The 14,050-nt window shown below is 35.2% G+C and overlaps 1 protein-coding gene and 1 long non-coding RNA gene across 2 annotated transcripts; one reads left to right on the top strand and one right to left on the bottom strand.

Moving 5' to 3' along the window:
* Positions 1–296: 296 nt before the first annotated feature.
* LOC143450702 (uncharacterized) lies at positions 297–7,429 on the bottom strand. The gene is made up of 18 exons (XM_076951356.1): positions 7,046–7,429; positions 6,717–6,930; positions 6,047–6,431; positions 5,787–5,896; positions 5,351–5,557; positions 5,039–5,156; positions 4,906–4,961; positions 4,636–4,794; positions 4,371–4,476; positions 4,120–4,286; positions 2,388–2,540; positions 2,215–2,318; positions 1,937–1,985; positions 1,670–1,807; positions 1,390–1,560; positions 1,130–1,317; positions 770–1,060; positions 297–607 (listed from the first exon to the last, which is right to left on the bottom strand). The coding sequence occupies exons 2-18, from the start codon at positions 6,900–6,902 to the stop codon at positions 469–471; spliced, it is 2,727 nt and encodes a 908-aa protein (XP_076807471.1). The 5' UTR covers positions 6,903–6,930; positions 7,046–7,429; the 3' UTR covers positions 297–468.
* On the top strand, positions 1,799–3,489 carry LOC143450704 (uncharacterized). Its single transcript, XR_013114763.1, has 2 exons — positions 1,799–2,031; positions 2,262–3,489. It is a non-coding gene; the product is annotated as an uncharacterized LOC143450704 (long non-coding RNA).
* Positions 7,430–14,050: the final 6,621 nt, after the last annotated feature.

Genomic DNA, 14,050 nt, shown 5'->3' with positions numbered 1-14,050 from the left:
GCAAAGGTACTTTTCAGTAAATCACTGCAAACCAATAACTCTCCCGTGTTAAAGCCTCTTTCGTATGACGTCTGCTTAAGAATAAGTGCCGGACGGCGCCTCTGACGATTTCACCAAGCACTCTGACATACAGGGTGGCATGTAACTACCCATAATCTTTTAATTAAAGACTATGTTTGATAATTTTATGTGTTATAATACTGTTGTTGTTACACTAGTAAGTGCTGTGGAGATGGTCATATGTTAATAATCTTGGACTGCAGACTAAGAATTTGTAAATTCTTGATTAATTGGTTATACTTATTGCCGTATGTACATACGTTCTACTAAACGCAGGATAACACATAATGTGTCAACACCTATTTTGTGGTGTTTGGTTTATTATAGCATATAAGTCAAAATAAAACAATTAAACTTGTTGATATCTTAAAAGCAGAGTTTTATGACATAAACGTTACACCGATTTTGTCATCTTTTCAAATAAAGCAACAATCTCTTGGTAAGTGGATTCAATTCATATTCTCGTAATTTTCCCTCGATGTTGTAAAAATCGGCGTCTTCAAGCTGAGTTCCGGATTGCTTTATTGTGTCGACAGGATACCCGTCACTAAAAATGTTTTTCGCATATTTTGCTGTTATTTCTGCAGCTCATAAAACATATTAAAACTGAAACATATAGCACACAATTTTTGCTAGAAAAACAATAGAATGAAAACCGCTTTATGTCTCAAAAGTTTAAAAGACGTAAATGAGACAACCATATACTCACATGTTATTTTCACGACATATAATTCGATTCGCCAAAGCGCAGATGCAAACAAAAGTCTCTTTGTCGATACTGAGGTTATCTTGCCAAGTTGTAAGCACAAGCCTCTGACATCTTTCGTTTGCCTTGTTTTCAATTTTTTCTTCGTTGGTGTGAAAATGTTTTTGAAATGTAACGTTGGACTTGGATTTTGGGTCAAAACCCAACAAGAATAGAACTCTCCGTAGTAAAGGATGAGCCAGTTCAACAAATAGACGTTCCATGGCCGAACTCAATTCTTTATACGTGATATGTCTGAAAACCACGTTTAATGTCAAAACTTTGGAAACCAATTACAATGTGTATATGAAATGAAAGCTTTACCCGTCTCGGTCTCTGTCGTTTTGATGAAAGGTATTACAATAAAATGCCCTCCAGGTGGCGCTCACTATACAATGTTTTGATAAGTACTGAATTGGCGATACTCCTTTTAAAGCTCTTAGATCAATGGGCAAAGAAAATCTCGTATCAAATCTCGAGTTAGTATCCCCAAATCTACCACCTTGATTTGCCTGAAAAAATAAGCGTGTACGTTAAGGTTAAGTTATGGGCGGTTGCCTATTGAGATACATCTTGTAACGTACCTCTTGTATTTGCTCGCACAACAGATCAAATGAAGGTAAATTAGAAACAGCATTGCTCGCCGTGTTTGCTTTGAGTGGAAACTTTAAGTTGTCATAAGACAAAAGAAGATTTGCTCCTGGAGTTAAAGCGTCACTTCTTAGTAGTTCTTGCCTCACCCACGCGTATAAGTCCTGCCAAGAATAAATTAAAGTGTGGCCTATACCTGTACGTTTATTCATTACAAGTACAAGAAATTTGATAAGTTACCGTACTTTCATGGCCACCTATAAATTTCTCTACCTGTAAAGTTTTGTATTCAGGAAATTCCGTGGAATATTTTTCCTCTTTAAATGTAATTGTAATCTTCACGTTTTCAAATTCAGGCTGTTTATATTTATAAACAGGTTTGTCGGGCTTTCTAGTCTCTTCTATTGTTTCCTAATAACGTAAAGAAATATCTGTGCATGGCTTGACCCATGAGGAAATCCAATTTTATTCTAACTAATTTAAATATTTGATTGTGATCCGCACTCATATAGGTTTTGTATGATGCTGTTTACGTGTTACCTTCCTTGGCCCAACGGGTGCATTTCCGAATGATATTGCAACACTTTCTCTATGTAAACATTGGAACAAGGTGGAAGTATAAATCTTCGTAATAGGTATATAGTTATATACAGTATAAAGTGTGTATTTCCAGCATATAAACAAAATTCACGAATTTCCACTATTATGTATATATAGATTTCTTATTACGTGATTTGGGTAATTTTGGCGTCTGATTAAAATGTGAAACCAATGACCAATAAATAGCATCTTTGTTTATATATATATGTAAAAAATACCTTCGCTTTTTCCTTCTCGCTTCAAAATCCTCTATTTTACTACCTAGGTATTGGGGTGGCGGAGGAGGCAAAGACGTTCTTCGTTTGCTGAGCTCATCTTCAGCCTGCCATTGAGTTTATGTTGTTATATTCATACTATCCAATATTATTTCAATGTAATCACCTTAGACTACCTGTTTTGTGTTGGGCTCAGTCTTACGCTCATCTGCAAATGTCACTGTTTTCTTCATTTCATTAATTGCATCATTTCCTTCCTTATTGTCTTTTTTATTTTTCTGCTTTTTACCAGTCGATCGTTTGGATAAAGTCGTACTTGACTTTTGCTCCTGTATTGGAAAGGTAAATGTTCAAGATTTCGTATATAACAGATGTTGCTCCAATTCCGTCTAACTTGTAAATAAGTTGTTAACAGAACGCCATTTATCCTTTAACTAACTAAATGACAACTCTAGTGGCCTATATTTTAAAGAACAACTTGAAAAACTATTGCCCGAACTATGTACAATTGTACACCTAAAGAGCGAATGGGAAAGTTTTGTGATTGTTCTCACACAAAGACTTGCTGGATTTTCGGGTTAGTAAGCATTGTTAAGCGCTATTTTTGTAAAGCGTATATTTGTTTTGCTACGTTTACATAAATCTACCGAAACAAGGTTAGACATGTCCTTTCTAAGCTCAGTGAAATAAACGAAGACATAAGACGAAGCAAATGAAGTATTTGGCAGTTTGTATTTCCATATTGAAATTCTTACAAATGATTATCTCAGTTAATTTGGTGATTGATAAGAAACCAAGTTATTTGTTCACTTTTTGATTATATAATCTTTCAAGTATAAGACTTTCTATGAAAGTATGCTTTACAATTGTGCTTGCACGAATGTTTTATGTTTAATCCCCATTTATGAGCGTTCGATTGATTTTTTCTGTACGTTTTCACATTGTTTGGCCGCTTATTTGGAATAAGAAATTCTAATGCTTACCGTAAGAAAATGTTAAAATTACCTGTATTGACACAAGCAGACTTTAGGATGTTACTCATTTCAATACACCCATTTTAATAATTACCGACGAACCGTGGAATATAAAGCCAAACCGATCTTGACATTGCTGTAGCCCATTTCATTTGAGTACTATAAGGAATACCTCTATGCTTCGCTTGGGAAAACAATTTTGAACAGTAAACTAATAACCCTGTTAAGCAATAGTTACAACTGTACTGTTTACCATGGTATATACTTAACGTATATCAGAATGAATTGTGGTATTTATATGATGCATGCTTGTGAAAGACTGTATAAAGCCTTGTAAAAGCTGTAACATGAATTGATGTTTAATTTTGCAGTAATACGAGCTCTTGCAGTACTAGACAGTAAATTCAATTGAAGTGTTAGTAGAAAGTCTATAGCCTATAGCGTAAAGATGAGCTTGTAACGCTTCGAAGCATGACATTAAGGAAGTTGTTCTATTGAAGTACTGAATTAGTATAACTTACTCAACTTTTTCAAATGACTTGCAATCTAATTCATTATTGTCATATTATTTCTTAATAAATAATGTTTCTACGGTGATGTTATGAAACCAGTAACTAAAATGACATACTTTATGATAAAACGAGTCATGGCCAATACCACATACTAAGCAAAGTGGTTTGTTTACAAGAAGCCTGTCAGCCATATTAAAAATGTTAAAAGCTCGGACAGCAGTGGGCGTTATGTGAAATGGCACATACACCAAAGTGTTGTTAAGCATTTCCCTATCATTGCAGCTCCATGCTTGTACCGGTGAGTTTTGCGGCAAGCTTGCAAAAGCGCCTGATGATTTAGCATTGTCACTTTTAGAAGCACTTTCAGTTGAAGAAGCGCGCTTAAGCTTGGATGCCTTTGCTGTAGACCTGCGGCAACCAACCGAGTTTCTTCGATGAGGACCAAATATGCCAACACTTGGTCTTTTCCCTGAGTTTGCCATGTCAAGTAACAAATCAGCATCAATGTTTTCAGTATTCTCTGCTGATATTGTGCTTTTTCGACGTTTGTCGTATGGGAGATCACAACAGAAATAAAATATACTTTTACCTGTGATACAAGAAATATGGAATATAGCATCCCCAGACCAACCACATCGTTTAAAATTTTTATGTTATCTCAAAACTTCCTAACCTAAAAGGTGTTTGTTTTCTCGAAGCTCCGGACCTTGAGGGGAGAACAATATAGTCACATTGCGATGTTCTTCCAGCGCTTCCGACCTTGTTTTGTTAAGGAATTGCTTTAACACAATAGAGCTGAAATAAGCTTTTGCATTATGCCAGCCATAGCTCCAAGTTTTTAATACATACATTTTGAAAGATTTTTAAATCTTTTGTTGAGCTATGGCCTAAATTATAACTTAACACAAAGCTTAATGCATGCAGTATAATGAGTTTACCTGACAGCATAAATTTTCAATTTCTTCTACAGACCTCGTTGGCGGTGGACACAAGATTAATTTTTGTTCTCCACATTCACGATAGAAAAACGTTTTTTCGTCATCAAAAGATTTTCTACTTTTTGATTCACACCTTTTTACACATTGAACCAGGATCCACTAAACGCGTAGAAATTTGTGATTATGCTTATGTTTGATGGTTCAACGTGTTAAAGATGATTGCCGCTGCTGACAGCAACATCAACAACAACAACAGCACTTTATACTTACATCTCGTTTTGGTCTGGATTGATTCGGATTTTCTTTATTTTTTGACAAACTATCAACTGTTTGGTAAAAAAAGAGTTTAGTAGTCCTCATTTTTATCGTCATAACAACAATTACCGTTGTTCATAAATTTTACCTCCTGGTAAGGACAAGGAGCGAATCCAGAAGAGATGTCGTGAACAAGATGGCGAACTAAATTTCATTGTTTTTTCTCCGTTTTCATCTTGGCAGTAGGAACATGACAAATTTATTTCCTAAGTAACCAGAAAGCATTGAATAAAAGCTTTATGTTTTAAGAGAATCATGCGCTGGACATATTTTGGAGTTTTTTATACTGTTTGAGATTCATGCATATGCATATATTGAACTTAAATAAACTTTCGATCTTTTTAAGATAATGAAGCGTATACATGACTTTTAAATGATGTTAGGAAAAACATAGTCTTACTTGGTGCTTATTGAGTAATGCCAAATCAGAACATCGGGTTGGAGTTGAGAGTGATCTTTGCCGTTTAGCTGTTTGTTCAACAAGACTACTTGTGCCTAAAAAAAACGTGCGATTTTCTGTCCATAATTCCGAACATCGATGAAGATTATCCGCCAGAAGGTTCGCCGGACAATTTTGAACGTTTGCAACCCTGGGAGTTACCGGTGTCTAGAAACGGAGTTGTAAGACATAGTTTTAGTGTCGTGTTTTTAGGTGGCAAAAGCATTGATAGTGCATAGTAGGAATGAGAAAACGTTGAAACAATTTAAAACATAGTACAACTCCAACTCATAGTAAGTTAATCTATAGTAGTCGCCAAATTTAATACTATATTCTTCGAGGTTTAGATTTTTCTTCGATATGACACCGCGCAATTTTTAAAAATAATACCACTCACCTTGGTTCTCTGAAATGTTTCTTTCCTGTTTCTCAGGTGAATTTTTTCACTTTCGCATTCCTTGCACTTTTGACAAGATTTGTTGGAGAAACTGATTTTTTTCTTTGGCTCTATAGACAACTTAAATTGATAATGGGAAAATAAGGCTAACATAAATCACAGTGCTCATTTTATTATTCGACTGCTCAGTTATTTACGATATATTGGGGATTGGGGGATAAATTGCGTTGTGGAAAATTAAATAACGGTTTAGCTTATACCTGCGTCATAGTTTTCGTTGTTCTTTTCATCGATCTTGTTCAAAATAGGGCTGCATGGTGGACGGGCTGGTGATGTGAAGATCTCTTCGTATATATCATCATGACGCCAGCAAAAATTCCTTGCGTTCATGGAAGTAACTTTTACAGCCACCGGTTGAGTATTATAGGTATCATTGATTTCTTCATCAGAACTGAAATCGGTCTGGGAAGCCACATCACGTTTGGTTTTGGTGACTGTTGATATTTTGTTTTGTTGTGGTCTACTAATGGTAAATGTTTGGCAGTCACTGTCAGAATTTGAAAGAGTGAGATCACTGACAAATCCTGATGACAGTGATGTCACCTTACGACTTCTAACTGGTAAATGGCTAGTCTGCTCATAATCCTGAAAAACAATAAGAAAGGAATCTTTTTTATTCGACTTCAGTACACACTACTTTAACTTGATAGCCTATCTAAAACAGAAATATAGGCTATCATAACATTTGTGTAAATATTAACGATTACCGGTAAACCATTTAAACATTTTTACGTTGTTGTGTGAAGAAGAAAGCTATGGTTTGTGTGCTTGCTGTTTTTTTTCCATCCCTGTACTATAGGTTCTGTTTCCACAACCTAGCCTATGCCATATAAATTAGAAAATAGATGATGAATGTTAACAAAAGCATACCTTGCTCAACGCTCCTTGTTCCAAAATCGGCGGTAAGGATAAATTTCTCGTTTGACTCTGAGTACTTTCAGCTAAAAATACTTCGTCTTCTAGATCGAAAGATCTGCGTCTCTCTTCACTGAATCCGAAATCATCGTTCTTAACTGTTGTTCCATGTAATTCGCTGAGCTCAACCGTGTTCGTCATTAGAATTTTTCTTTATTGACAAGGTTACCTTTCCATGTGATGGTGATGAGTTTGGTGAAGTTCTTTATTGCTGATGTCTCAATTATTTAATTACTATGTATAGTTAAGTGTATATAACTTTATAGTCAATTTAACTAGCCTACCTTGTCATTTTCAGTTTTGCTAAACGAAACCGCTGGTTTGAGGGTGTACGTTAATGAACATTCGGCAATATTGCTTTACATTCTGCAGTTTTCAAACAGAATACAGTATTGTAACGAGATGTATTTAGCTGCGTAGATTGGTATCGTATCGTGAAGGTGGAATTAAGAACAATGCCGTTGCCATAGTGCTCAAAGTCGAGTGGTCACTTTGCTTCACAATTTGAAGTCTCTCTGTTCTGCGATGCGCCCACTCCACATTGAGCACTTGCCAATTCTACTTAAAATTTAACGGTAGAAGCATCGCTGTGACAAAAAACTTTGGGAATGGGCCATACAAAACCTTTTTAGGGATATAATCGTATAGGCCTATTTGTGATGTTGGAAAAAGCGATTTTATTATGATATAGCCTAAGCGCTATATTTTTGCATTTATTTTTTCCTGAAAATAGTTTAAAAACATTTCAAAATTGTCTAAGTTGAAAACACTCCATTTGTTGTGTGGAAACCGTTTCTAGTTTTGTTGTTTATTACCATCAAAAATACACTGATTAAATAATCATTAAGGCCAACTGTCAAGGTAAGTTAATTGTTTTTCTATAGAAAGTGATTCTGGATGTCGCTTGAGTGCAGTTTCCTAGGAATCTTTTTAACGTTACACAGCATAGAAGTAAGCCAACAACAATAAACTTATCCATGTTACTTTAGTGCAAAAAGTGAATTCAGAATTTATATCGATTTGGATTAATTAATTTTGTCACGCACATGAAATGCTGATAATAATTAACGTAGGCTAATTGGTTTAAACATGGAGAGGCATAAAAATTTTTGAGTTATAGACGAATTTTTATATACCTTCATTTGCTGTGTTTTCTCCCAACTTGAAAATAGTATAATAGTAAAATAGTGTTCGTCATTTCTCTTCGTTCACCACCAAATTTGTAGTTGCCAAACTGATATTTGTCGTATTGTATTGTTTATTTTTCTCCATTAACTGTGCGAAGCAAAAGTTACGATGCTAACCGTTGTAGATATTGCACTATAAAGCACATGCTCAAAAACAACTAATGAGTTAGAAAAAGTGGCAAAACCCAAGAGCTTAAAACATGCAAGGTAGCAATAATAGAATTGTGCTATAAGATGGTAGGTAATTAGTATGGCCACAAAATAATTCCTAAGTTTAACAAATTTAAGGCCAAAATAACATAAACAACGAAACAACAACACTGTTGGAAAATGTAGAGGATATGTTCCTTAACATAAGGCAGCAAGCATCATGCAGCATGAACATGCTTCAATTGTTAGCCCAGCGCTATATAAAATAAAAACCCATAGAAGAATTGATCTAATGATTGCAAAATGAGCAGATAAAGTATGGGAATGCTTCAACGTTCTTCGTCGGAGCAGTGATGCGATTATATTCTGGTTCTCAGAATATTTTGATTAAGAATTACATAACAATGAACATTTAACATAATACTTTATGTACGTGCATTCGAAACGTTCCTTTGGTCATGTCATATTTGATCTAGCACATAAAAAATTACAATACGGCATTGTAAAGTTCTTGTGATACATAATTTTTAAATTTCTATGTAATATCTGCTCAATAACGTACTGTAACTTAGGTCACCTTACAATTAACGAATGCAAGTTAATAATTAACACTAAATGCTTGGAAAAATAATTTGTACCTGAATAGTGTGAAGTTGAACAGTTTTATGCAAACCATATTGAAATAAAGTTTGTCAGACTTAAACTTCCAACGTTTGTTTCGTATTTCTTTATCTTTGATATAAAGTTACGCGTGAGCTTGATGATGGCCGTGGGCCAATAATAAACAGCTGCCGGGCCCCAGTTGGCCTGCTGGCCGTAGTTTGGACACACCTGGCCTAAATCACTCTTAAGATTAATCTACTCGCATGCCTTGCGTTTGAGACAAAGTTCCCAAAGCAATCCTGAACTCCTGAACTCAGACAAGGCTAAACGCGTTCAATCTTTGAACCCACAATTTTGATCTTGTTGCACACCTTGAGTTTTTTATAATCTTTGCTAGTAACAGTAGCTACAGTATTTCGCAAAAATACAAAACAGGCCTGCAATTATTTTGCGCAATTTTCACAACAAACAGCAGAAAAAAGGTTACAGCAGACTACCACAGAGTCTGGAAAATTGTAGCCTTGACCACTTATTTTTCATAAGCTTAACGTTTGTAAGCATATCCAGTTTGTTTTTGTGAAATTATAAGCATAGGTTAAGTTAAGCCATAGTCTATAGGCCTATATATTATAGACTATTAGGCTTACTATATAGACTACTCATACATACTATTATAGTATTATAACTTATATAGACTAAGGTTTGAAGAACACTTCGATTTATGAGGGTATCTTAGCTTAATTTTCCTGTTGATTTATCTAACTCTATTGTTGCGTGCAGTTAGAACTTTTGTCGGTCGAAAAGTTTTAATATTATAACAGAAATAGTTTACAAAAAAAGGTTTTTATTATGGGTGCTGTACACTTCATCAATATTACAAATAACCAAGGACATGGGTAATGCTACTACTTATAAGATGTCTAGTGAGTTGCAATCACCATGACTAGCTCAGACAACTCATCTATTGGCTTCGATGATTCACTCAATTAACGTTGTCTGTATCTCTTTCTATCTGCTCGCTGGTAGAAGTGCGAGCTTATAAAGCGTGAAAGCGATGGGAGTTAAAATGTTCGATATGAAAAATGCAGCAATTCGTAGCAGGTGCAGCGAGGAAAATAATATGTTTTGACAATGTGAGATATATATAGCTAAAGCTGACAAATTGAGACATAGATAAATATAATCATTGTTATTCGAAGTTATTCGAAGTTATTCGAAGTTATTCGAAGTTATTCGAAGTTATTCAGAGCAAGTTTCCAAATATCAGTCGAAAGCTGATGTGTTTATCAAAAAACAATTTCATAAACTTCAATAAATAACTACAAAAAGCTTTTGCAAGAAATGATGAAATCGTAGTAAAAAATAGCACCCAGGTCGCTACAGGTTAAACATAATAGCCAGCCATGATTATTTACAAGCGCACTATTAGGTATCCATAGGTGGGCAGTACCACGGTATTATTGTACCGAATTACTGTGCTGCAATACTTTTTCAGTATCGATACCAGTACCGTTGGTACTTTTGTAAAAAACTACCGAATCTCTGTATCGAATTACTTTTTCAAGAAATTTCTGTCGGTCCCGGTACTCAGTAGCCTACTTTTCACGTAATTAGTTCAAAATTTTAACAAATATGTTTTCAAAATTATATGTTAATTAATCCTTAATACCAATTTTAGCATCCGTTGATCTTTTTACAATCTAAAAACGTCAAGAAAAATTGCAAGTGATTAACGTCACATATGTTTTTAACTACAGTAACCTTTACCGGGTTATAAGAGCGGCAAACATTGCCTCTGCAGCAACATCTTTTATACAAAAAATATCGGTACCGAGTAACGACAAAGTACCCAACTACTTTCTAAAAATAGTACCGAATACCGAAGCCGTCGGTACACTTTTTGCCAAGAACCGTTACCATTACTGCCCACCTCTGTAGGTATCTCTATTTCTAAAAATACACATACTGTATCTGTAGACCAATTATATTTTCATCCTTAAGGTATAGTGACTTTAACAACCTTTCATTGTTTTCGGTATTCTTATATACAATATAGGCTACATCCAGTGGTGGGATTCAAATATTTTAACATCCGGTTCTCTCACTAGCAGCATGCCATATTGACCCGGTGCCGATACACACATAGGTCCATACCTACGCTTTGTGATAAATATATCAATTAATGTAATATAAAATTGTGTACGACATAGAATTCTCATCTATGGAATCAATGAAGCATAACACTGCGTGACGTAATCAACTGCTTACCCTTTGCGTGCATTTTGATTTATTCAGTCTTTTTCAGTCGTACGTTCAACGCCGCAACATGTCTTTATGCTGTTGCTGTCACAATGTTCTATCTTGATGTATTCGTTCAAAGAAGCTTCAAATATAATCAGATTATACAGTTGTCATTCCTGTGTCATTATTACTGAAGTCTATCAAAGTTCACTGTTAAGATATACACAAGTAAACAGACTTTGTAGTGTAGTGGGTAAACCTTACAGGTTAAGGCACCATTATACCACTTTTCATTACAGCTTGTTAACAACCGGTTCGCGGAGGTCATTAAAATTCTAAGAATCGGATTTGCACCGGTTCCTGCGTGGCTGAATCCCACCACTGGCTACATTCTGATTTTCATTAAACATTGGATCTGTTAGATATGTGTATATAATCTGAAAATGTTAGGTTAAGCATAACTTAAGCCTCAAATTGCAGACAACTAATTTTCTATTTCCCAGCTTTATTTAGAAATTTTATATAGACCTAGCCAGCCATATAAAAATCCGTAACATGAAACCTAATGATGACTGTGACACAATGGGCAAAATCAAACCAAAGAATAGTAAAACCCACATATTTTCGGGTTTTAGTGTTCTATGATCAAACCCAAATTTGATTTTCACCACTTGAAGCGCTCAACTGAAAATTGTGATAATGATGGGAAAGTTTCGCGCAAATCACGCATGATGTGGACTTTAGTTCCGTTTCTACGTAATCTTTACCCGGCAGTATGAAGATGTGCTTTCGTGTACTTTATAGAAGACGGTTTCCTTTTTCTACGACGTTGAACAATGTTCTAAAGTACTTCGTGCAGTAAGTTGTACTTGCAGTTTAGCTTGAGTTGTTGAGGTACCCTATATAAAGTAATCTTTTTAAAACATTAAATATAGGCTAGCTTATAGGCTAATCGAAGTTTGGTATGGTTAGGTGTGCAAGACTGACTGTGTGCCCCGGTACACAACAAAACGTGTGCACCTGGTATGCCCGAGTGTACAACGTTATGTAGATGCACACTGGCTGTATATTTTATACGATAGTTATTATAAATTTCACTATCCACACCCACAGATCTAATCTTTAAATATATGTATAGGCCTATATAAATATTGGAAACATAAACAATCATAGGCTACAATATTTTCGAGCAGCAGCCTGTTTTTTGCCGAGTCAGCAAGTAGTATCAAGGCACTAGCTATTGGAAAACAGTAGGCTGCTATTTTTCAATAACACCCTCACTTTTGGTTACAAGCCTGCCTGCCTCCAAGTCATGGGCGCCAAGTTAGGGCGTGCAGTGCACGCCCAGACTTGGGCAAGTTTTGCATTTTTCTGAAATCCTAAGACGCGTTGAAGTTCTTAGCTTCTCTAAATTAATTTTCTAATAATCTTTGACTGTTTTTTTATCGTGTCAATATAAGCATAAAGCTCAATGTAAGCAAAATCATTTCTGGAAATTGCTTTGTAGACTATAGTATAAAGACCTGTTTAAGCATAAAAAAATTCTCCTATTATTGGCAAAATCTGCAGTGTAAGAAATTTTTTGTTCATTAATGGACACTTCAACAGTGTTCCGCCCGCTATACAACAAACTGCGTGTCCTTATATTAAACCTTGCAAACTTGCAGCACATTCTGGGTGAGGAGCGTGGATTGTTCTCTTTGCCTCTTTTTCTCGAGTTTGTTTTTCTTTCACTATGTCGTAGATAAAATTAAAGCTTGCATTTTTTTCACTTGTATCATTTTGCTCTTAATAGGATGTGTGTCTTATTTGATACTCTACACTGGTCTATGCCATCGTATCTTTTTGATCTTTGAAGGCTTGGTTGTTAGTATAGTGTATCATTAACCTCAACACCTTTTTACCACATTGAGGAAAAAATTGTTAAAACCGATTTTTAAAAATAAAGCTGAGTGAAAACCTGTTTTCAAAATTTCAATTGTTGTAGCTACCCACTACAACCTTGCTAGAGGAGTAATACTGATTTTAGGAAATGGGAAAGTGAGGTAATTGACACTAGAGCGGGGGTGCATTTCATGTTATTGATACCCCGATGTCCAGTTTGACATACATTATGAGTAAAGATGTTCTATGCCAACTTCAATCCCTAAAAAGAGACACTGTTTCTCTTTTTCGTCTAAACAAGAACAAAGTGAATTTGCGGTTGCCATGGTGTGGTTGCGCCAAAACATGCAAGTTCTCTGTGACACACCGAAGTCAAACCGAATTTATGCCTTGCCACATTGAAGATCTTTAGTGAAACCCACGTAAAATGTACTCTGCCACTAAAAATAAAAAATCAGAGATTGTATCGTTTATCTTTTGCCATTGACTGTGGGTAGCAAAAAGAAGGGTACAACCCTTGTTGTAGCAAAACGTAACAAAAATACAGGTGTTAATTATACCTTAGTATTATACATTGCCGTCGATTTTCTAAAAGAAACTGAAAAATCTGGGGTGGGGGAAAATTAAATATAGTCAAGTGGGGCAAAAAAATGCAAAATTGACAAACTTTTGATTTTCTCGCTAAAAAATGGGCCAAAAAGTCAAGTTTTACCCTCTATTGATCAATATTAATATTCCATTGATGTATCCAAAAAATTGGAGCATTATGTTTATTCTTTTTATTTTTATCGAATATTTTGTGTTGTTTTTTTCCCCCCAGTGTTTGGGGCAATAAAAACCATGCACTGGGTAAAAAAAAACAATCACTTTCGACAGCAAATTTTGTTTATTAAAAGCAACACAAAGCAGAAGAAATAGCAATATATACAGATGAGGATGAAACTGTAATATCTTGTTCAAACAAACAAAGAAGTTTATGCATTATGAAGTCCATATTTGCTTAGGAACACAAATTTTTCTTTCACTTCCTCTTCTTCGGCAAAACCAAAATATGATTTTGCACATCCGACAGAAGTTAACACTGCGGTTGAAGGACCCCAAAAACAATTTTCAACGTTGACTATATCTATGTCCTCCTTTGTTTGCCAGTCCCAATACACTGCATCTTCTGAAGTTGATTTCTTGTCTCAAAACTTAAATTCAGCTTGCTCAATTTTTCCATCA

Source organism: Clavelina lepadiformis, chromosome 3 (assembly GCF_947623445.1).
Source record: "Clavelina lepadiformis chromosome 3, kaClaLepa1.1, whole genome shotgun sequence".
Classification (NCBI taxonomy): domain Eukaryota; kingdom Metazoa; phylum Chordata; class Ascidiacea; order Aplousobranchia; family Clavelinidae; genus Clavelina; species Clavelina lepadiformis.
Note: the sequence above shows the minus strand (reverse complement) of the source record. Positions and strands in the feature narration are given on the sequence as shown.